Source organism: Thalassophryne amazonica, chromosome 6 (genome assembly GCF_902500255.1).
Source record: "Thalassophryne amazonica chromosome 6, fThaAma1.1, whole genome shotgun sequence".
NCBI classification, from domain to species: domain Eukaryota; kingdom Metazoa; phylum Chordata; class Actinopteri; order Batrachoidiformes; family Batrachoididae; genus Thalassophryne; species Thalassophryne amazonica.
In genome coordinates this window covers 103,081,815-103,105,147 of record NC_047108.1, presented here as the reverse complement: position 1 = coordinate 103,105,147, position 23,333 = coordinate 103,081,815, and the positions used below count along the sequence as shown (strand labels likewise).

The 23,333-nt window shown below is 39.2% G+C and overlaps 1 protein-coding gene across 3 annotated transcripts in view; it reads left to right on the top strand.

Annotated features, from left to right (window-relative positions):
* Positions 1-23,333, top strand: part of LOC117512805 (ras-related protein Rap-1b) — a 32,502-nt gene that overhangs the window by 1,977 nt on the left and 7,192 nt on the right. For 2 of the 3 annotated variants that reach the window (XM_034173030.1, XM_034173028.1), the window contains exons 1-5: positions 401-561; positions 4,270-4,357; positions 11,646-11,714; positions 11,848-11,904; positions 16,098-16,238. In XM_034173030.1, the coding sequence (XP_034028921.1) occupies positions 4,301-4,357; positions 11,646-11,714; positions 11,848-11,904; positions 16,098-16,238 (324 nt within the window). In that variant the 5' untranslated portion in view covers positions 401-561; positions 4,270-4,300. Of the gene's footprint in view, positions 1-400; positions 562-4,269; positions 4,358-11,645; positions 11,715-11,847; positions 11,905-16,097; positions 16,239-23,333 lie in introns of those variants that run through there. The other variant, XM_034173029.1, reaches the window with a different exon arrangement.

Here is a 23,333-nt window from a genome sequence, read left to right as displayed (position 1 = left end):
AGGAATTTCTATGCCAATTAAACAAGCTACGAAAGTGTTGCTGCATTGATTTGAAATGACTCCAAACCAGTAGAAAAGTACATTGCATTTAATTTCAGTGGTCGACTGGTTGTTAAAACTGAATTCTGTAACTGAAAACATTTGTTCATTTTTTTATAAGAAATATGCAGTGTCTTCAACCTCAGTGTCAGTATTTTTTTCATTGCACACTAAATAATTAAGCAGTTTTTTGTGTGTGTGTGTATATAATGTTAAATAATGAAGAAAAAAAACTAAATTTAACTTCCTCTAACTTTAACTTCCTTTAACTTTCTCTGCCATTTTAAATAAAAGTTGAAAGTGTGTACTAAATGTTTCATGTTTTATGGGCTTGTTTTTGTTTTCTATTTACATGCTTTAGTATTGTTAAAATTTAGAACCCATTTCCAGTCTCGCCAATCTTACTGTCTGGCTCCCATCGTCAGCTCCTGCTCATCGCTCACATCAGTGCACCTGAGGTTTTGCTGCTCCCCTCGTCCCCAGATGTAGAGGGAGTTGTCTTCTGCAGCAGCCGTGTACACAGTAGGTTCAGACATTTTCAGTCTGAATATGAGCTTCTTGTTTTACAGTGCAGTTCTTATTCCAAGTGCAAGTATGCAGAATGTGCATTTGTTAACAGTGTAAGGTTTTTATGATTAACTCTTATGTGTGGAGTACCAGCTGTCAGAATTGTGACCTATCAAGAAAACTGGCCAGCAGTGGTGCATGAGGAAAGGTGCCTTGACAATTGCACTCATTTGGCTCCGCACTCGAGTGCAGTTTGTCGTGACAATGCCACCTGCTGTGCATTGTGCTGCTAGACGCTGCGTATGTAAGATAATTATTTCTTAGCGGATTAATCATTTTCTATGCATTTGGCTGTTGAAAACACCTCTGATCACTTCCAGAATCACAGAGGACCATTCCATATCTCTCTCTCTCTCTCTTCCCCCCTGTGCTTCATGATGCATTTGAAATAGTCTAAAATGTAATTATTTGTAATGTTTATATTGTCATGGTTTAGTAAAACAGTTGCATGTTCATTCCTTATGAGTAGCTGTAAAATTGTTTGTGATAGATTTAACATCTCGTTATAATCATTCAGATGAGTGGCAGTGTGATGCGTTGCGTTGACACAATCAGTCGCACGACACTCAGTTTTTTTTCATTGTTTGTGCAATATTCACGTGAAGTTCACATAATTAATGCGTGACAGAAATTTTGAACATTTCAAAATTTTCTTTGTGCACTTGCACAAAGCCGCGCACAGTTTACGAGTTTACTCTCCTGTTCAAGTTCAAAAATCTTTAATATCCTCGTGGGAAAATTTTTGTGCAGCCAGCAATGACAGTCACTGCCATTATCATACAGACAACAACGGCAGTAATAAATACAGAGAAAAGATATGATAGATCACTTATTTAACAGGGAAATGGCAACAAGGACAAAGGAAAACTTGTACCTGTTAGTCCTGCACTTTGGCAGGGCGTATCTGCGCACCAGCGGAAGTAACTGAAACCAGCGAGCCAAGGGATGGCTCTGGTCCGTGATAATTAAACGGGCCTTAGTTACCAACCTGGTTTGGTGTAGGGCTACCAAGTCATTCAGGTTAGTCCCTTCAGATTGCGTACCAGTGCGCGGATCAAATGCGTGCAAGTGTCACGGCACCTTAAGACTGGTGAAGGTTGTCAGTTTGGATGAAGGAAATGTTAATGTGGGCTTATATCTAATCGGAGGAAAGATTTGTTCCCTTATCTGGTGTCAGGTCTTTGAAGCAAATGTTTGGAAACACAGATTTACATTATGCACACAGTTTAATTTGCCGTATGTGCATTAACAAAGGGATCAGGCACACTTGTTTGCGTCATTTCTGTGTGCGCTGTGATATTTCTGGTTTCAATGCAGTGGTCATGCATGTGCCTCTGCTCTTATTTTCGGTTTGTATGGTTCATTGGAGTAGAGGAGGTTCATTACAATGGCCCTTTGTGGAGCGCTTCATGTGCCTGTCTCACTGTGGGCTTCTGCTGGTGCTTCATACATTGTCGTTAGAATTGCAAATGCTGTTGAAGTGTGACAGAGTGGTTTTTGTATTGTTTCTCTCGGGTTTGACAAAGGTCCCACAGCCCTGGAATGATTAGTATTCTAATGGGTTTTTAAATGAGGCTTTACGTTCACCCCCACTTTGACATTTTACATTAGATGAGCATTGCATTTCCAAGTAATATGGATTCTTGAAAGCACTGCCTTAACTTGTACAAACTTGTTGCCACACAAATGTATTTGAACAGAAATCATCTTCCTCAGGTATTATTTGTTACCGTTCATCATCTTTGAATAACAACCTAAACTAGTAATTGCTTTCCATGATCATTGAGCGATCTCATAACTGCATTCATTTATTTATGTATGTTTTGGTTGTGGGCAGTCAGTAATGCATATAAAAGTAAGTTCCTTCGGCTGCTGCCTTGTTTTCACTCGAGGTCGCCACAACAGATCCAATGAGGATCCATTATTTTGTATAAATACAAATCAGGCAGTTTGAATATTTACATATCACATATTCTTCCAAATACAGCTCCATTTGAAAAACAGTGAAGCTGGCCTTAAATTGTAATAGTATGTAGGTCAAATAAGATGGAGTCATAAGTTTTCCCATGAGACATTTACCGTTTGGTTTGTCAGTATTTCTAGTAGGTTAATCTTTGGTCTGAATTTATTCAGTTTTGGAACTAGTGTCTTGATCTTCCCTTTTGTTTTTTAATTGATTATTTTGAATGAAGATGATGTCCCAACAACCACTACAACTGAAGTCCCATGGTAATTGGTGGAATAGGACCTTGTTTTGGCAGAAGAATGGCATTTTAATCTGCTGATGTTAACAGTGCTTTTTCACTGTTATAGTTATTACTCTAACAGGTAATTTACGCAATTCCTGACTGGCTGTGGCCCAGTCGGTCTGTGGCCCAAAGCAGCTGGGCTGTGATTCTGTATGAGAACTTGTTTTGGTCCGATCCCAACAGAAGCTCTGTTGCTTTTAAGTTGACATGGGAACACAAAGCAAACAGACTGATAAACTGCTGTTAAATCAGTGCAGTCTGTCAGGTGATCATGAGAAAATTCAAAGCGTCTACTTGATAGCCTGGTTACATCTGTCAAAATATTAGTACAGGGACTTTCCTTCCACATATGTAAAAGAGATTCAAACAGAACAGTGTTGGGCTTGTGTGCTCCTATATGTATGAGTAGTTCCTACTTTTAAAATAAATTAAAAATAGCAACTATGTTTACCAGAATTATCGCTAAATATTACAAGTACCCCATTTTCAGTCTGTTTCTAGCTGTAATTTTTCACATTGTGTAAATTCTAGTTTCAGTGCTGCATAATGATCAGTTTAGAACCAGCTGTTTAATATTTGTTCATACAGGAAATGTGCTGCACGTAATGCTCTCTTTTAGGCACATTGTGTACAGACTGTTTTATTTTCACACCTGAAAGGTGCCCAGTACAACCCCTGTCTGAACTGCCCTTCAGTGGGGCTGTTGGGCTGTAGTGAGGGTGGTGCAAATACAGTTCTTTCATATTCCCAACCAAGATTTATCATGCTTGTCAGGGGGCTCAAGCTAGTGACTCTCTGGTAACAGGTCAGCTTTTATTTTGATATTTTAAAAGTGTGTATATATAAAAATTGGTGACATGAAGCAGAACCTGTAGCTAGTTATGAAAACAAACTGTGGAGTGTCGTCAGTAGATTGATTAGGTCATCAACCGTCCAATGAATGTTGGCTCATGTGACTTCTTATTCCATGTCTGAGTTCATTTGTTGTATGACTTGTACAGAACATAACAGGACTAATGTGAAAGAACAGCAGTGTTTGTTTTGGAACAACTAATCCGAGCAACCGCTTGAAAAACACTCAAGTCAGTGGCTTTGTTGACTTTGCATCCATAGCAAGTAGTGTTTGAGTTTCTGATTTTTGTTTGCGGTGTCAGGAAAAAAAATGTATTTCATATATATAATATAAAAAAGTTTTAGATAATTAACAATGTTATGTATTTTATCATACTGTGGTTTTCTAATTTGTTGTTGATTCATAAGTTTAAGTCATGTTTATTAACACCTCGATTATTATTAGATATTTTTGTGAAGTTGGTAAGCCTTTCAATTAAAAAAAAAAAAAAAAAAAAAAAAATCATTTTTGGAAGCTGCAAATGACTAATAACTCACTGTATCCTCTGTGCTCTCATGTTAGTCTCTTGTGCTGTCCAGTGACGTTGCCCACCATGCGCGAGTACAAGCTAGTGGTGCTGGGTTCAGGAGGCGTGGGAAAATCAGCACTGGTGAGTGGTGGATGCTGCTGTGGGAGGGATTCGGCAGACTGCAAGGCTGGAAAATGTAGTCTGTACTAATGTTTTAATTTTTCTGTTTATTTTTAATGTAAAATTGTTTTACCGGTTTGATATGCCATAGATGTCTACTGATGGCTAAAAATGACTATGCTGAGTTGAAGTTAGTGCTGAAACATAATATTTTCAGTATTAAAGTTGGTTAGGTCCATTAATATTTGGGAAGAACTGGTATTAAGGCTGTATGTTCTATCTGCTCAGATTGTCAGATGCTACTGAACTGATGGGACAGCAGAAATCACTTAGTGAAAAATCAGGTGTTCAGTTTTGTGCAGGAAGAACCTGTCTGCTGTTTAAAAAACAAAAAACATAAAAAGCTGAAGATGTCTAAAGTTTATGTTAAGGACTAAATCTAATATTTGAGTGTTGCAGTTGGGTCATAATACACAGAAATGAGCATATGGCTCATAATTGTATCATTTTACTTATAAAGACAACATAGAACCAGCATATAATTTAGATCTCATCCAATTTTAGTTTCCAGATTTTTCAGGAGCAAATTTGTAAAACTTTAACTGTGTCATCACATTTATAATTTGTATTATTTGTAACTGATAGTTTTAGGTTAGACTCAAATGTTGTCATATTTTGCATTTGTACTATAAGTAGGTGATTACAGTAACAGGGAGACACTGAAAATGTCAAATGATTGCCAGCAAAGGCTTCCAAACCAAGATGGTACAGTAAAATGTCCTCGTACAAATGACGTGGAAATAATAATTTTGCATACATTTTCCTCAGTTTTTACAGAGAAAGTTATATATTTTCTCCCATTGACAAGTGGGACAAAATGGTTAAAGTCTAAAGAGCCTTTTACACCGAGCGCGCAAACACTGTGCGCAATGCTCTAAAGCCCGTAATTTTCAGTAAGAAGCTTCGTGCAAATGCTACATCGCAGTGTGGCGTGCAAAAACCAAGCTTCGCAACACTCCGCTGTGAGAACGCACCGCCACTTGACGTCAAATATGCCGCTGACGTATCTTCCCGCTTCCAATAGAAACGAGGCATCCTGGCCGCAACACTGAAGACAACAGAGTGCAGAAATGGGTGTCAGAGGAACTTCAGAACTGCTCATTTATACACTGCAGTTTTCTAAAGAAAATCATTGTTTGCGTGTGTGTGTGCGCGCGTGCGTGCTTTTTTGCCTCATTCATTTCTGATTACATTTTGAAGTTAAACATTTCTTAAATTAGAAAACTTGTAATTAATATAGTTTGAAGGGGAAAAAAGGTTATTTAACAATCGCTGACATTCTTCTGTAACTTAACATCTGTTGTTCTGCAACATCTGGAATAATCTCCCCTTTAATATTAGATCATCCCTGTCCCTAGAGACTTTTAAAGCCGCTTTAAAAATCTATTTCTTTTCTCTGGTGTTTCCTAAATGAGCAGTTAATTAATTCTTTTAATTGTTCACATGTGCGCGCACGAACGAAATGTCCGTGAGTGGACTGGAGATGTGCGGACTTTTTACTGGATGTGGACATGTCCTGTCTCTGGCAATCGGTCTGTGAGCAGGACTTTTATGGACTCTATTTAAACACATTTGTGAGAGAAGAGTGAGAAGCTGCAGCAGCTGCAATCAGCAGCATTTTTTTTTCTGTGCTCTTTGGGTGTGTAGTTTTGCTGCATTCTGTACATAGTATAAAAACATTCCTGCGTGATTTATACTTCGGGAACAATGGAACACAGCAGGAATCATAAATTGGTGTGGGGTAACGTATTGTGAGGGTGTGGCTTCCAGTCACGTTGAGTACCGTCGCGTTGCTCTGACTTGCACTGAAACCACTTGATTTCTGCATCGAGCACAGGACACAACAAAATTAAACCTGTTTAATTTTTGGCGTTCGATTCGCTTCGTCCTTTGCGTCCCTCGGGCTGTTATGACGTTGAGCTACATTGTCTCGGCACTGGGTTGCTTCCACGTGACGTCGTCATGATGCCGCACAATGCAACTCGAAGTGGGCCTGGTGTGAGAGGGGCTTTAGTATTTCTTATGTTTTTCCTGTTGCTTAATGCTGACAAATTTACCTTATTTGTAGTCTTTTGGCAGCATGGCCCAAGCAGAGGGTCACCCCTTTGAGTCTGGTCTGTTTGAGGTTTCTTCCTCAATATCATCTTAGGGAGTTTTTTTTCTTACCACTGTTGCCTGTGTTCTTGCTCTAGGGGTTGGTAAGGTTAGACCTTACTTATGCCTTGCACCTGAGGCAGCTTTGTTATTTGGCGCTATCTAAATAAAATAAAATTAAATTAAATTATTTCCTACTACTTTTTGCTCTTTATTTTACTTTCTTTTATCTGTTTTATTGCCTGTTGTAATTTTGTTGTTTTTAATTCATTTATTTAGGATTGGGGTAACTCGGTGCCCATTTTTAATTATGTACAGCACTTTGGTCAACTGCTGTCATTTTAAACATGCTTTAGAAATAAAGGTTGAGTTGTTGTTGTTGCTTCAGATAACATGATGATGTACCTTGGACATTTATCTTTAGACAAATAAAATAGCATGAAAAGTAAAGTGTACATTTTTTTTAGTCTTGTAGTAATTCATATCTGCATTTCAACGAGGAACAAAAGACACCGTAAATATAAATATTTATTATAAACACAACAGGGACTAGGGTTGGGTATCGAGAACCGTTTTTTTTTGAGTATCGTTAAGAAATTATTTGATCCACCGATATCAGTAGCCTTTTTGCTTAATGATTCCCTTATCGGTCCGTTAGAGCAGCCGTTGTTTTTGAGGGTGTTTGTCGGGAAAATGATCATTCCTCTACGTTGATTACAGACCCTGCAGCGGCTCTGTAATCAACCGTTTCTGCAGCGTGGCATGACTTTTAAGCGTGAATCAGTGAAGCAATGCTTTGATCTATTAGCTCGTTGGTTCTTTGATTCGCTGCTCTTCAGAAACGGCGAGTCCCCTTCTTAACCCCTCTCAAAGCCATTAAAATATCATAAGTCACTTTTGTGTGGATTAAAGTCACTAACTGGGACTCTTGTTGCAGTCAAGAAACGAGAATCGTCCTCTGTTCCGTTAGCACAGCTCCAAACGCTGTGCGGCTCTCTGCTGAGACAGAGTTCGGTTGGAATTAATAACTTCAAAACGAATTGCCGCTTTAAATAAAATGGCACCTCTTACAAACGTTGTAAGACAGACAAGAAACTACAATCAACTAAAACATTTTTTCCTCCCAAAATGAGACATGCTGCGTTCTTCATAAATTACATTCTGACAAGACTTTCATGCCAATAATGTCTGAAAGGAAATGCTTTTGACAGTAACTACAGATTTCGTTTATTTCTATTTATGTCCAGAGATAAAGGATCCACCATATAGAGTTTATTATGTCCAAAGTTTAAGGATCCAGTGACCAATTTCATATTTATTTACTTTAAGACTCAATAAAATGTTCAGTTTCAATGTAATCGGCTTATAAAGGGCCAAATCACAAGAAAAGCCGTCTCAAGGCGCCTCACATAGAACAGTTCAACATAAAAAGTTAAAATAAATAAAATTTAAAAATTCAAATACATAATTAAAAACAGAAGTAAAAGAATAAAACAGATAAAAAATAAGAACTATTCATAAGAAAGAGAATAAAATAGGCTTTAAGTCTTGACGTAAAAATGTCCACAGACTCCAACTGCCTCACGGTCACAGGAAGACTGTTCCACAGAGCGGGTGCAGTAAGGAGGTTGGCAGTTATACAAACAGTATATGGACCTGTGCCCATATTGAGGATTTCTGGGTAAAAGTAGTCTCCAAATTAAATCTAAGCCCCTTTCAATGGATACAAGGGTTTGGATCCGGTATGCCGCCTTATAGGAATGCCACAAGCACAAATCAAATGAATCTCAAATAAGCCGCCAACACGTTCAGATTGGCATAAGATTATATTCAGTCTTTTGCCCATGGAATACCTGACATACTGTGTTAAAGTTTTATGATATATGGACTCCATTCTTTGGTTATGTGGGACCTAGGATATTGAATATATTCTGGAAGACAGTTCCCAAACTACGGAATGATGACTGAATTTGTACAGGAGCCTTGGTTGACTGTAATGCTCACTTTTCCTTTTTCTCTCTCTTTTTGTGTGCTTTTGAGAATATTATATGTACCTATTTTTTTTTTTTACTTTTTTGAATACCACTGTATTTGTAAGATAAGACTGCTGTGGAATTTGTTCTGAAGTTGTTGGGGGGGGGGGTGGGGGGTGCATAAATGGAAAAGAAAAGGAAAAAAGACTAATGTTTAACAATAAAGATATGTTTTTAAAAAACCCTAAGAAATCACGTACATAAGTATTCACAGCCCTTGCCATGAAGCTCATATTGGAATTATTCAATATTTATGGTGTTTCTCCTGACTCCTGTCATGTTAATTTGTTATGGATGTGGTTGTGTTTTTATCTGTATTGTTTTTCTCTTTTCTTGTAAGGCACCTAGCATGAGTCCAAGACAAATTTCCCTGAGGGGACAATAAAGTGTATCGTATCGTATATTTGAGCTCAGGTGCATCCTGTTTCCACTCATCATCCTTGATGTTTTTACATCTTCCTTGGGGTCCCCCTGGGGTAAACTCAGTTGATTGGACATGATTTGGAAAGGCACACACCTGTCTACATATAAGGTCTTGTCTTGAGCCACAAATCTGTGGAAGGATACAGAAACATTGGACTTGTTCACTCCCCCCCCCCCCCCCCCCCCCCAAAAAAAAGAAAGAAATCAGGGTGACCAAAATTTTAGGCGCTGATCAGCGTTGCACACACCCAACCCACAGGGGCCTCCCATGAAAATTTTGAAAAAGTACCGAGCACATGCACCATTTTAAAGACGGAGCGCATTTCTGCCCTTCCAAAATATAACAAAAAACACCAAAAATAAATAAAAACACTGTGCGCTACTGTGAGCCCACAGTGTTTTGGCCACACACCTACACGCTTCAACTAGCATTTTTTTCAGTTTAATGATGATTCCATTTAACAAGGTACCAAATAAACTATCTCTGCATGTCTCCACGTCATTTTCAGTCATATCGGTACAATGTTCTATGTTCATGTTCTCTGATGTGACAGCGTGGGAAACCCTGCATGAATTTGCATATTTAAATGGGGGCATGGCCAGGGCAGAGTTTGGTGTGTGTGTGTGTGTGTGCATGTGGGCTCAATTCCACATTGATTGGGATGTACAAACAGAATGTGCTTGGATCCATGTGTACACACACTTTGATACAGCTGGATATTTTGTGCTTGCGCCAGTTTCTGGGTTTTGGTATGTTTCAGTAGAAAATCCATGCAAGACTTGTACATGAGGCTCCAGACTTTTTTTTTAATAACCACATTAAATGTACAACCCTTGGCAAAAATTATGGAATCACCAGCCTCGGAGGATGTTCATTCAGTTGTTTAATTTTGTAGAAAAAAAGCAGATCACAGACATGACACAAAACTAAAGTCATTTCAAATGGCAACTTTCTGGCTTTAAGAAACACTGTAAGAAATCAGGAAAAAAAATTGTGGCAGTCAGTAACGGTTACTTTTTTAGACCAAGCAGAGGGAAAAAAATATGGAATCACTCAATTCCGAGGAAAAAATTATGGAATCATGAAAAACATACGCTCCAACACATCACTAGTATTTTGTTGCACCACCTCTGGCTTTTATAACAGCTTGCAGTCTCTGAGGCATGGACTTAATGAGTGACAAACAGTACTCTTCATCAATCTGGCTCCAACTTTCTCTGATTGCTGTTGCCAGATCAGCTTTGCAGGTTGGAGCCTTGTCATGGACCATTTTCTTCAATTTCCACCAAAGATTTTCAATTGGATTAAGATCCGGACTATTTGAAGGCCGTGACATTGACCCTATGTGCTGTGTCTTTTTGCAAGGAATGTTTTCACAGGTTCTGCTCTATGGCAAGATGCATTATCATCTTGAAAAATGATTTCATCATCCCCAAACATCCTTTCAATTGATGGGATAACAAAAGTGTCCAAAATATCAATGTAAACTTGTGCATTTATTGATGATGTAATGACAGCCATCTCCCCAGTGCCTTTACCTGACATGCAGCCCCATATCATCAATGACCGTGGAAATTTACATGTTCTCTTCAGGCAGTCATCTTTATAAATCTCATTGGAACGGCACCAAATAAAAGTTCCAGCATCATCACCTTGCCCAATGCAGATTTGAGATTCATCACTGAATATGACTTTCATCCAGTCATCCACAGTCTACGATTGCTTTTCCTTAGCCCATTGTAACCTTGTTTTTTCTGTTTAGGTGTTAATGATGGCTTTCATTTAGCTTTTCTGTATGTAAATCCCATTTCCTTTAGGCGGTTTATTACAGTTCGCTCACAGACGTTGACTACAGTTTCCTCCCATTCATTCCTCATTTGTTTTGTTGTGCATTTTTGATTTTTGAGACATATTGCTTTAAGTTTTCTGTCTTGATGCTTTGATGTTTTCCTTGGTCTACCAGTATGTTTGCCTTTAACAACCTTCCCATGTTGTTTGTATTTGGTCCAGAGTTTAGATACAGCTGACTGTGAACAACCAACATCTTTTGCAACATTACGTGATGATTTACCCTTTTAAGAATTTGATAATCCTCTCCTTTGTTTCAATTGACATCTCTCGTGTCGGAGCCATGATTCATGTCAGTCCACTTGGTGCAACAGCTCTCCCAGGTGTGATCAATCCTTTTTAGATGCAGACTAACAAGCGGATCTGATTTGATGCAGGTGTTAGTTTTGGGGATGAAAATTTACAGGGTGATTCCATAATTTATTCCTCAGAATTGAGTGAGTCCATTTTTTTTTTTCCCTCTGCTTGGTCTAAAAAAGTAACCGTTACTGACTGCCACAATTTTTTTTTTTTTTTTTTTTTTTTTTTTTTTTATTTCTTATAGTGTTTCTTAAAGCCAGAAAGTTGCCATTTGAAATGACTTTAGTTTTGTGTCATGTCTGTGATCTGCTTTTTTTCTACAAAATTAAACAACTGAATGAACATCCTCCGAGGCCGGTGATTCCATAATTTTTGCCAGGGGTTGTAGTAGTTATTTCAGGTCTTTTTTTTTTTTTTTTTTTTTTTTTTTTTTTTTTTTTTTTTGCATCTGGTATAATTTTGCAAAAGACAAGTCGTATGGTAAAAAACAAATTTGTAAGATGATGATGATGCACTGTTTTAATATTCTTTCTTCAATGGTTTATTTCAGACAGTCCAGTTTGTGCAAGGCATCTTTGTGGAAAAATATGATCCCACAATAGAAGACTCATACAGAAAGGTAACAGAAAACAACACAGAAAACAAGCAAAACACCTCTTTCGACACTTCAGTTTATCTTAATTGTTTCATAGTCAATTATTTATTTTACTGATTCGTTTCTTCTTGTGATACATTTTGTTTTTCACCAACAGCAAGTTGAGGTAGATGGACAGCAGTGCATGCTTGAAATCCTGGACACAGCTGGAACAGTAAGTCCAGTCAGATGTACAGGTGCTGTTCATATAATTAGAATATCATGAAAAAGTTGATTTATTTCAGTAATTCCATTCAAAAAGTGAAACTTTTATATTCATTCATTGCACACAGACTGATATATTTCAAATGTTTATTTCTTTTAATTTTGATGATTATAACTGACTAATGAAAATCCGAAATTCAGTATCTCGCAAAATTAGAATATTGCCAACTTTTTCTGCAGAATCTATGAACCAGCTAGAAGGTTCTATAACACAGGAAGAAATTGCTAAGGCCATCATGTCAATGCAACCAAACAAGTGTCCCGGTCCAGATGGTTTCCCGACAGAATTTTTTAAAGAACTTTTCCTCGCTCCTCTCACCGCTGCTTCAGTTAGTCTTTGCCGAGTCTAGTAAACTACATCACTTACCTCAAACTTTCACTCAGGCCTGTATTACGTTAATTGCAAAGAAAGACAAGGATCCAACTAACTGTGCATCATACAGGCCAATCTCATTTCTGAACACGGATGCCAAAGTCTTGGCAAAAGTCTTGGCCTGTAGGTTGGATACAGTTCTCCCTACTGTCATATCTGGTGACCAGACTGGCTTCATTAAAAGCTGGCAGGCATATTTTAACATTAGGCAACTCTTTGATATTATTTACTCTGCTCCAGAAGTTAGGCCTGAATGCGTGATTGCTGTTGACGCAGAAAAAGCATTTGACCGGATTGAATGGCCTTACCTATTTGCTGTGCTGGAGAGATTTGGCTTGGGTCCTGCTTTTAGGCTATGGATTAAATTACTTTATTCCGAACCCTCAGCAGTTATTCGTTCAAATTTACAAATATCCAACCCTTTCAACTTGTTCCGTGGAACATGCCAGGGATGCCCCTTGAGCCCTTTGCTCTTCAATTTAGCGATAGAGCCTCTTGCTATAGCTCTTCGTAGCAGTACGGACATATGTGGGGTTTGGAGAGGAGGTGTGGAGCATAGGGTGTCCCTATATGCGGATGATCTCCTGCTGTACATCTCTAATCCAAATGAATCCCTTCCAAAGTGTTTAGCGCTGCTTAATCATTTTGGTAGCTTTTCGGGCTATAAGTTGAATATTAGTAAGAGTGTGCTTTTTCCTATTAATGAAGCAGCACGAGCCCTAGATTTGACCAATCTCAGTTTTAAATTTGAATGCACCAAATTTACCTGTCTTGGAGTCACAGTCACTAGAAAGTTTAAAGATTTATTTAAAGAAAACTTTGCTGATTTATTAAGGATCAAACAAATATTATCACAGTGGTCACCCTTGTCAATATCTTTAATATGGTTATTTTGCCCAAATTGTTATACCTTTTTCAGACTTTGCCAATTTTTATCCCTGCCTCATTCTTCCAGCAGCTGGATTCTATTATCTCCTCATATATATGGCAGGGTAAACGACCTCGACTAAATAAAATACACCTTCAAAAAACTAAGCTACAAGGAGGCCTCGCTTTGCCAAATTTCCGTTTCTATTACTGGGCGTCTAACCTGAGAAATCTCTTAACATTGGTGTTTTTATTATGACCAACCAGCCTGCCCTAATTGGGTTACACTGGAGATATGTCCATGTAATAATATCTTCCCTTTAGCTGTCATCAACTCTGCTTTGCCTCCACGTTCCTCTTTTATTGCATCTTTCAAAAACCCTGTCGTTAAACACTCACCAAAGATATGGGCTCAGTTTAGAAAGCAATTTGGTCTTTATAGTTTCTCGGTTTGGAGCCCTATTGCTGCTAATAATTTTTGTAAGCCATCCATCATGGATTCAGGCTTCCAACGTTGGCATCGAAATGGTATCATACGTTTCAGGGATGGATGGGACTGTAGCATCATTTGCTCAGTTTAAAGAGAAATTCAATCTTTTAAACTCTGACTTCTTTCGTTATCTTCAGGCACGTCACTTTCTCACTTCCCAATTGCCTAATTTTACACCTACCAAAGAGACCGAAACAATGGACAGAATTATGTCATTAAACCCATCAAAGAAAGGTCTCATTTCTAGGCTATATAATTTAATGCTGGATCTAAAAACCCCATTACAAGATAAATCCAAGATGGCTTGGGAAAAAGATATTGACCTCCCCATATCTAACAATGCATGGGTCTCTGCTCTAGGGCTGGTTAGCTCATCCTTGCTTTGTACACGGCACCAGTTGATCCAGTTTAAGGTGGTACATCGGGCCCATTTCTCAAGGGCTAAGCTGGCTTCTATGTAGCCGATGGTCAGCCCATTATGTATCAGATGTAATCTTGCAGAGGCCTCGCTTAGCCATATGTTCTTTTCATGTTAGTTTGAGTAATTTTTGGAAGGAAATATTTGAAACATTATCTCATGTATTTAACACCAAACTGGAACCTAACCCCCTAGCAGCTATCTTTGGGGTACTTGAGGACAAACTACATTTAAGTAAGGTTAAAAAACACTCTATCGCCTTCTCTTTACTTATAGCACGACGTGCAATCCTACTCAAATGGAAAGACGCCTCCCCCCCATCTTATTTACAGTGGTTGCAAGATATAATGTCTTGTTTGAAACTTGAAAAAATTAGGTATTCGCTCAAACAGTCTCTGGATACTTTCGATAAAATATGGGGTCCTTTTTTGAGAACATTTCCAGCTCTCTAGCAGCTTTGACTTGTAGGGATGGATGATACTTGGGATATTACACAAGGCAGGTCCTATGGTGGAGGGATGGTACAGTACTGGAAGTGATAGGTTGGAATTTAGAGTAGGGGTTGATTTTTGTTTTGTTTGTTTGTCTGTGTGTGTGTATATATATATATATATATATCAGTTGATATAGATCTGTCTGGGCAACTTTTTATTTTGGTTTGACAAATTTATTTTGTATTACGTTGGTGTGCCCTGTTCTGTTTTGTACGTGTAATTTCAATAAAATATATTTTGAGTAAAAAAGAATATTGCTTAAGACCAATACAAAAAAGGATTTTTACAAATGTTGGCCAACTGAAAAGTATGAACATGAAAAGTATGAGCATCTACAGCACTCAATATGTAGTTGGGCTCCTTTTCCCTGAATTACTGCAGCAATGTGGCGTGGCATGGAGTCGATCAGTCTATGGCACTGCTCAGGTGGTATGAGAGCCCAGGTTGCTCTGATAGTGGCCTTCAGCTCTTCTGCATTGTTGGGTGTGGCATGTTGCATCTTCCTCTTCACAACACCCCATAGATTTTCTATGGGGGTCAGGTGAGTTTGCTGGCCAATTAAGAACAGGGATACCATGGTCCTTAAACCAGGTACTGGTAGCTTTGGCACTGTGTGCAGGTGCTAAGTCCTGTTGGAAAATGAAATCTGCATCTCAATAAACTTGGTCAGTAGCAGGAAGCATGTGCTCTATAACTTCCTGGTAGATGGCTACATTGACCTTGGACCTCAAACGCAGTGAACCAACACCAGCAGATGACATGGCACCAAACCATCACTGACTGTGGAAACTTTACACTGGACCTCAAGCAACATGGATTCTGTGCCTCTTCTCTTCCTCCAGACTCTGGGACCTTGATTTCCAAAGGAAATGCAAAATTTACTTTCATCAGAGAACATAAGTTTGAACCACTCAGCAGCAGACCAGTCCTTTTTGTCTTTAGCCCAGGCAAGACGTCAAGTCAGCAGTCTGCCCCATGATTGTGTAGTCTACAGGACTAGACTGAGAGACCAGTTAAAGGCCTTTGCAGGTGTTTTGAGTTAATTAGCTGATTAGAGTGTGACACCAGCTGTCTTCAATATTCAACCTCTTCACAATATTCTAATTTTGAGATACTGAATTTGGGGTTTTCATTCATTGTCAGTTATAATCATCAAAATTAAAAGAAATAAACATTTGAAATATATCAGTCTGTGTGGAATGAATGAATGAATATAATATACAAGTTTCACTTTTTTAATGGAATTACTGAAATAAATTAACTTTTTCATGATATTCTAATTATATGACCAGCACTTGTAGATTCTTGCTGATATTGCTGGATTGATTATAATTCTGGAGTTATGACTGATCACAGTGCCTTCTGGTGGAAAAGAGTTACTGTTGACAGTTGGCCAGTAAAATCATTTGTTGCTTTGTATTAAATGGTTGTAGCTGTTTGCCTTGTGTTCAGTAAATACAGTCAGGCTGATAATGGCTTCTCCTCTGTTATCGCATTGTAGGAACAGTTCACAGCTATGCGGGACTTATACATGAAGAATGGCCAAGGGTTTGCCTTGGTGTACTCAATCACAGCGCAGTCGACGTTTAATGACCTGCAGGACCTCCGGGAACAGATCCTGCGAGTAAAGGACACTGATGATGTGGGTATTAAACAAACATCTTTTAGAAGTTGTGACAATATGTCACTTCGACTTCAAAACAATGAAGGACAACTGTCTTTGGCAACATGATAGTATCACATTCACAGAATTATGTACCTGAAGGGTCCCAAACACTTACTTGCTGTAATACTGCAGGTGTGGTTCTTTGCCCTGAATTGAATTTTGAAATGTGACCGCTTTGACCTTTTTTTTTTTTTTTTTATTATTAATCCTTCACCAGTTATAAGGCCAGATTTTTTTTTGGGGGGGGGGGGGGGGGGGGGGGGGGGTAGAATTGCTCTCCATTTATACATGAGCGCACCTTTCTATGCATCAGTCACACTTTCTTGTGCCCATGATAACTTGAACAAAATTCTTTTGCATTTTCAGCACATTTGAAAACACGTTTTATCAGATTTTTCACCAAATTTGAACTGGGCATCTCAAATTAGTGTATGTCAATTAAATTTATTTACACACTCCTAAATCACAACATAAGATGCTTCACAAGAGTAAGGTCTAACCCTATCCACCCCTTAACCAAGCACGTTGGCAACAGGGAGAAAGTATCTATCTGCTTTGGCTTTACTAATAAAGAAAAAGGGGGGAAAAGTGAGGCATATCACAGAATTCTCACACATGCAGAGACAGAAATGTTGCAGCTAAGCAACCGTGAACTGTATTGCTCAAAGTAATTAGGGGAACACAGTGTTCTTCCTCTAATTATTGTGCATGTGCATATATGTGTATGTATATATATATATATATATATATATATATATACATACACTCAGCAAAAATATAAATGCAACACTTTTGGTTTTGCTCCCATTTTGTATGAGATGAACTCAAAGATCTAAAACTTTTTCCACATACACTATCACCATTTCCCTCAAATATTGTTCACAAACCAGTCTAAATCTGTGATAGTGAGCACTTCTCCTTTGCTGAGATAATCCATCCCACCTCACAGGTGTGCCATATCAAGATGCTGATTAGACACCATGATTAGTGCACAGGTGTGCCTTAGACTGTCCACAATAAAAGGCCACTTTGAAAGGTGCAGTTTTGTTTTATTGGGGGGTTATACCAGTCAGTATCTGGTGTGACCACCATTTGCCTCATGCAGTGCAACACATCTCCTTCGCATAGAGTTGATCAGGTTGTCAATTGTGGCCTGTGGAATGTTGGTCCACTCCTCTTCAATGGCTGTGTGAAGTTGCTGGATATGGGCAGGAACTGGTACACGCCGTCGTATACGCCGGTCCAGAGCATCCCGAACATGCTCAATGGGTGACATGTCTGGTGAGTATGCCGGCCATGGAAGAACTGGGACATTTTCAGCTTCCAAGAATTGTGTACAGATCCTTGCAACATGGGGTCGTGCATTATCCTGCTGCAACATGAGGTGATGTTCTTGGATGTATGGCACAACAATGGGCCTCAGGATCTCGTCACGGTATCTCTGTGCATTCAAAATGCCATCAATAAAATGCACCTGTGTTCTTCGTCCATTAACAGACGCCTGCCCATACCATAACCCCACCGCCACCATGGGCCACTCGATCCACAACATTGACATCAGAAAACCGCTCACCCACACGACACCACACATGCTGTCTGCCATCTGCCCTGGACAGTGTGAATCGGGATTCATCCGTGAAGAGAACACCTCTCCAACGTGCCAAACGCGAGTCAGGTCGAGACCCCGATGAGGACGATGAGCATGCAGATGAGCTTCCCTGAGACGGTTTCTGACAGTTTGTGCAGAAATTCTTTGGTTATGCAAACCGATTGTTTCAGCAGCTGTCCGAGTGGCTGGTCTCAGACGATCTTGGAGGTGAACATGCTGGATGTGGAGGTCCTGGGCTGGTGTGGTTACACGTGGTCTGCGGTTGTGAGGCTGGTTGGATGTACTGCCAAATTCTCTGAAACGCCTTTGGAGATGGTTTATGGTAGAGAAATGAACATTCAGTACACGAGCAACAGCTCTGGTTGACATTCCTGCTGTCAGCATGCCAATTGCACGCTCCCTCAAATCTTGCGACATCTGTGGCATTGTGCTGTGTGATAAAACTGCACCTTTCAGAGTGTCCTTTTATTGTGAGCAGTCTAAGGCACACCTGTGCACTAATCATGGTGTCTAATCAGCATCTTAATATGGCACACTTGTGAGGTGGGATGGATTATCTCAGCAAAGAAGTGCTCACTATCACAGATTTAGACTGGTTTGTGAACAATATTTGAGGGAAATGGTGATATTGTGTATGTGGAAAAAGTTTTAGATCTTAGAGTTCATCTCATACAAAATGGGAGCAAAACCAAAAGTGTTGCGTTTATATTTTTGTTGAGTGTATTTGTGTGTGTGTGTGTATATATACACAAATGAACATGTTTGAATTCAGACATGATCAGGTTTTACCAAGTCCCTCTAAGGACGGTCCACTTTACTGAAAAGAACATTGAATTTTTCACCTTGCAGCTGTTGGTTTTTTTTTTGTGTGTGTATCTCAGTATGCTCTTTATTTATTCATATGCACACCCTAACCCATTGGTTCAGACATACGTAGATAAGAATATATATTAATCTATTTATTTATTTATTTTTTACTTTTATTTGATTGAAAATATTAGTGGTGCAGGTTAGCTAAAATTTTTATAACAATTGTTCATTTTGTGACTGAAACATGAAATTTGGCACACATAGACCTATTCTAAATTAACTCATGCTTATTTTCAGATGTGGAGGCATCCTGAAGCTGACCTCTAATGATCTACAGGGGTCAAAGTTTAAAAATGTTTAATTCATATTGAAATATATACCATATTATTGGTTTGATCATAAAGATGTCAAAAAGGTAGTTGGACTATGTGTGACTGAATGTTATGGATTTATCATGTTAAAAAACAGCAAAAAGGATGACAAAGGTCAGTTTGTTTGATAAGGGTCAAAAGTTGAAGTTGCTCCAATTTTAATTTGGCTGAGTTAATCAATCAATCAATCAACTTTTTTTTTATATAGCGCCAAATCACAACAAACAGTTGCGCCAAGGCGCTTTATATTGTAAGGCAAGGCCATACAATAATTATGAAAAACCCCAACGGTCAAAACGACCCCCTGTGAGCAAGCACTTGGCTACAGTGGGAAGGAAAAACTCCCTTTTAACAGGAAGAAACCTCCAGCAGAACCAAGCTCAGGGAGGGGCAGTCTTCTGCTGAGACTGGTTGGGGCTGAGGGAAAGAACCAGGAAAAAGACATGCTGTGGAAGGGGGCAGAGATCGATCACTAATGATTAAATGCGGAGTAATGCATACAGAGCAAAAAGAGAAAGAAACAGTGCATCATGGGAACCCCCCCACAGTCTACGTCTAAAGCAGCATAACCAAGGGATAGTCCAGGGTCACCTGATCCAGCCCTAACTATAAGCCTTAGCGAAAAGGAAAGTTTTAAGCCTAATCTTAAAAGTAGAGAGGGTATCTGTCTCCCTGATCTGAATTGGGAGCTGGTTCCACAGGAGAGGAGCCTGAAAGCTGAAGGCTCTGCCTCCCATTCTACTCTTACAAACCCTAGGAACTACAAGTAAGCCTGCAGTCTGAGAGCGAAGCGCTCTAATGGGGTAATATGGTACTACGAGGTCCCTAAGATAAGATGGGACCTGATTATTCAAAACCTTATAAGTAAGAAGAAGAATTTTAAATTCTATTCTAGAATTAACAGGAAGCCAATGAAGAGAGGCCAACACGGGTGAGATATGCTCTCTCCTGCTAGTCCCCGTCAGTACTCTAGCTGCAGCATTTTGAATTAACTGAAGGCTTTTTAGGGAACTTTTAGGACAACCTGATAATGATGAATTACAATAGTCCAGCCTAGAGGAAATAAATGCATGAATTAGTTTTTCAGCATCACTCTGAGACAAGACCTTTCTGATATTAGAGATATTGCGTAAATGCAAAAAGGCAGTCCTACATATTTGTTTAATATGCGCTTTGAATGACATATCCTGATCAAAAATGACTCCAAGATTTCTCACAGTATTACTAGAGGTCAGGGAAATGCCATCCAGAGTAAAGATCTGGTTAGAGACCATGCTTCTAAGATTTGTGGGGCCAAGTACAATAACCAGTTTTATCTGAGTTTAAAAGCAGGAAATTAGAGGTCATCCATGTCTTTATGTCTGTAAGACAATCCTGCAGTTTAGCTAATTGGTGTGTGTCCTCTGGTTTCATGGATAGGTAAAGCTGGGTATCATCTGCGTAACAATGAAAATTTAAGCAATACCGTCTAATAATACTGCCTAAGGGAAGCATGTATAAAGTGAATAAAATTGGTCCTAGCACAGAACCTTGTGGAACTCCATAATTAACTTTAGTCTGTGAAGAAGATTCCCCATTTACATGAACAAACTGTAATCTATTAGACAAATATGATTCAAACCACCGCAGCGCAGTGCCCTTAATACCTATGACATGCTCTAATCTCTGTAATAAAATTTTATGGTCAACAGTATCAAAAGCAGCACTGAGGTCCAACAGAACAAGCACAGAGATAAGTCCACTGTCCGAAGCCATAAGAAGATCATTTGTAACCTTCACTAATGCTGTTTCTGTACTATGATGAATTCTAAAACCTGACTGAACCTCTTCAAATAGACCATTCCTCTGCAGGTGATCAGTTAGCTGTTTTACAACTACCCTCTCAAGAATCTTTGAGAGAAAAGGAAGGTTGGAGATTGGCCTATAATTAGCTAAGATAGCTGGGTCAAGTGATGGCTTTTTAAGTAATGGTTTAATTACTGCCACCTTAAAAGCCTGTGGTACATAGCCAACTAACAAAGATAGATTGATCATATTTAAGATTGAAGCATTAAATAATGGTAGGACTTCCTTGAGCAGCCTGGCAGGAATGGGGTCTAATAAACATGTTGATGGTTTGGATGAAGTAACTAATGAAAATAACTCAGACAGAACAATCAGAGAGAAAGAGTCTAACCAAATACCGGCATCACTGAAAGCAGCCAAAGATAACGATACATCTTTGGGATGATTATGAGTAATTTTTTCTCTAATAGTCAAAATTTTGTTAGCAAAGAAAGTCATGAAGTCATTACTAGTTAAAGTTAATGGAATACTCAGCTCAATAGAGCTCTGACTCTTTGTCAGCCTGGCTAAAGTGCTGAAAAGAAACCTGGGGTTCTTATTTTCTTCAATTAGTGATGAGTAGAAAGATGTCCTAGCTTTACGGAGGGCTTTTTTATAGAGCAACAAACTCTTTTTCCAGGCTAAGTGAAGATCTTCTAAATTAGTGAGACGCCATTTCCTCTCCAACTTACGGGTTATCTGCTTTAAGCTACGAGTTTGTGAGTTATACCACGGAGTCAGACACTTCTGATTTAAAGCTCTCTTTTTCAGAGGAGCTACAGCATCCAAAGTTGTCTTCAATGAGGATGTAAAACCATTGACGAGATACTCTAACTCCCTTACAGAGTTTAGGTAGCTACTCTGCTCTGTGTTGGTATATGACATTAGAGAACATAAAGAAGGAATCATATCCTTAAACCTAGTTACAGCGCTTTCTGAAAGACTTCTAGTGTAATGAAACTTATTCCCCACTGCAGGGTAGTCCATCAGGGTAAATGTTATTAAAAAATGATCAGACAGAAGGGAGTTTTCAGGGAATACTGTTAAGTCTTCTATTTCCATACCATAAGTCAAAACAAGATCTAAGATATGATTAAAGTGGTGGGTGGACTCATTTACTTTTTGAGCAAAGCCAATAGAGTCTAATAATAGATTAAATGCAGTGTTGAGGCTGTCATTCTCAGCATCTGTGTGGATGTTAAAATCTCCCACTATAAGTATCTTATCTGAGCTAAGCACTAAGTCAGACAGAAGGTCTGAAAATTCACAGAGAAACTCACAGTAACGACCAGGTGGACGATAGATAATAACAAATAAAACTGGTTTTTGGGACTTCCAATTTGGATGGAAAAGACTAAGAGACAAGCTTTCAAATGAATTAAAGCTCTGTCTAGGTTTTTGATTAATTAATGAGCTGGAATGGAAGATTGCTGCTAATCCTCCGCCCCGGCCCGTACTACGAGCATTCTGACAGTTAGTGTGACTCGGGGGTGTTGACTCATTTAAACTAACATATTCATCCTGCTGTAACCAGGTTTCTGTTAGGCAGAATAAATCTATACGTTGATCAATTATTATATCATTTACCAACAGGGACTTAGAAGAGAGAGACCTAATGTTTAATAGACCACATTTAACTGTTTTAGTCTGTGGTGCAGTTGAAGGTGCTATATTATTTTTTCTTTTTGAATTTTTTTTGCTTAAATAGATTTTTTGCTGGTTATTGGTGGTCTGGGAGCAGGCACCGTCTCTACGGGGATGGGGTAATGAGGGGATGGCAGGGGGAGAGAAGCTGCAGAGAGGTGTATAAGACCACAGCTCTGCCTCCTGGTCCCAACGCTAGACAGTCACAGTTTAGAGGATCCAAGAAAATTGGCCAGATTTCTAGAAATGAGAGCTGCTCCATCTAAAGTGGGATGGATGCCGTCTCTCCTAACAAGACCAGGTTTTCCCCAGAAGCTTTGCCAATTATCTATGAAGCCCACCTCATTTTTTGGACACCACTCAGACAGCCAGCAATTCAAGGAGAACATGCGGCTAAACATGTCACTCCCGGTCCGATTGGGGAGGGACCCAGAGAAGACAACAGAGTCCGACATTGTTTTTGCAAAGTTACACACCGATTTAATGTTAATTTTAGTGACCTCCGATTGGCGTAACCGAGTGTCATTACTGCCGACGTGAATTACAATCTTACCAAATTTACGCTTAGCCTTAGCCAGCAATTTCAAATGTCCTTCGATGTCGCCTGCTCTGGCCCCCGGAAGACAATTGACAATGGTTGCTGGTGTCGCTAACTTCACATTTCTCAAAACAGAGTCACCAATAACCAGAGTTTGATCCTTGGCGAGTGTATCGTCGAGTGGGGAAAAACGGTTAGAGATGTGAACGGGTTGACGGTGTACACGGGGCTTCTGTCTAGGGCCACGCTTCCTCCTCACAGTCACCCAGTCAGCC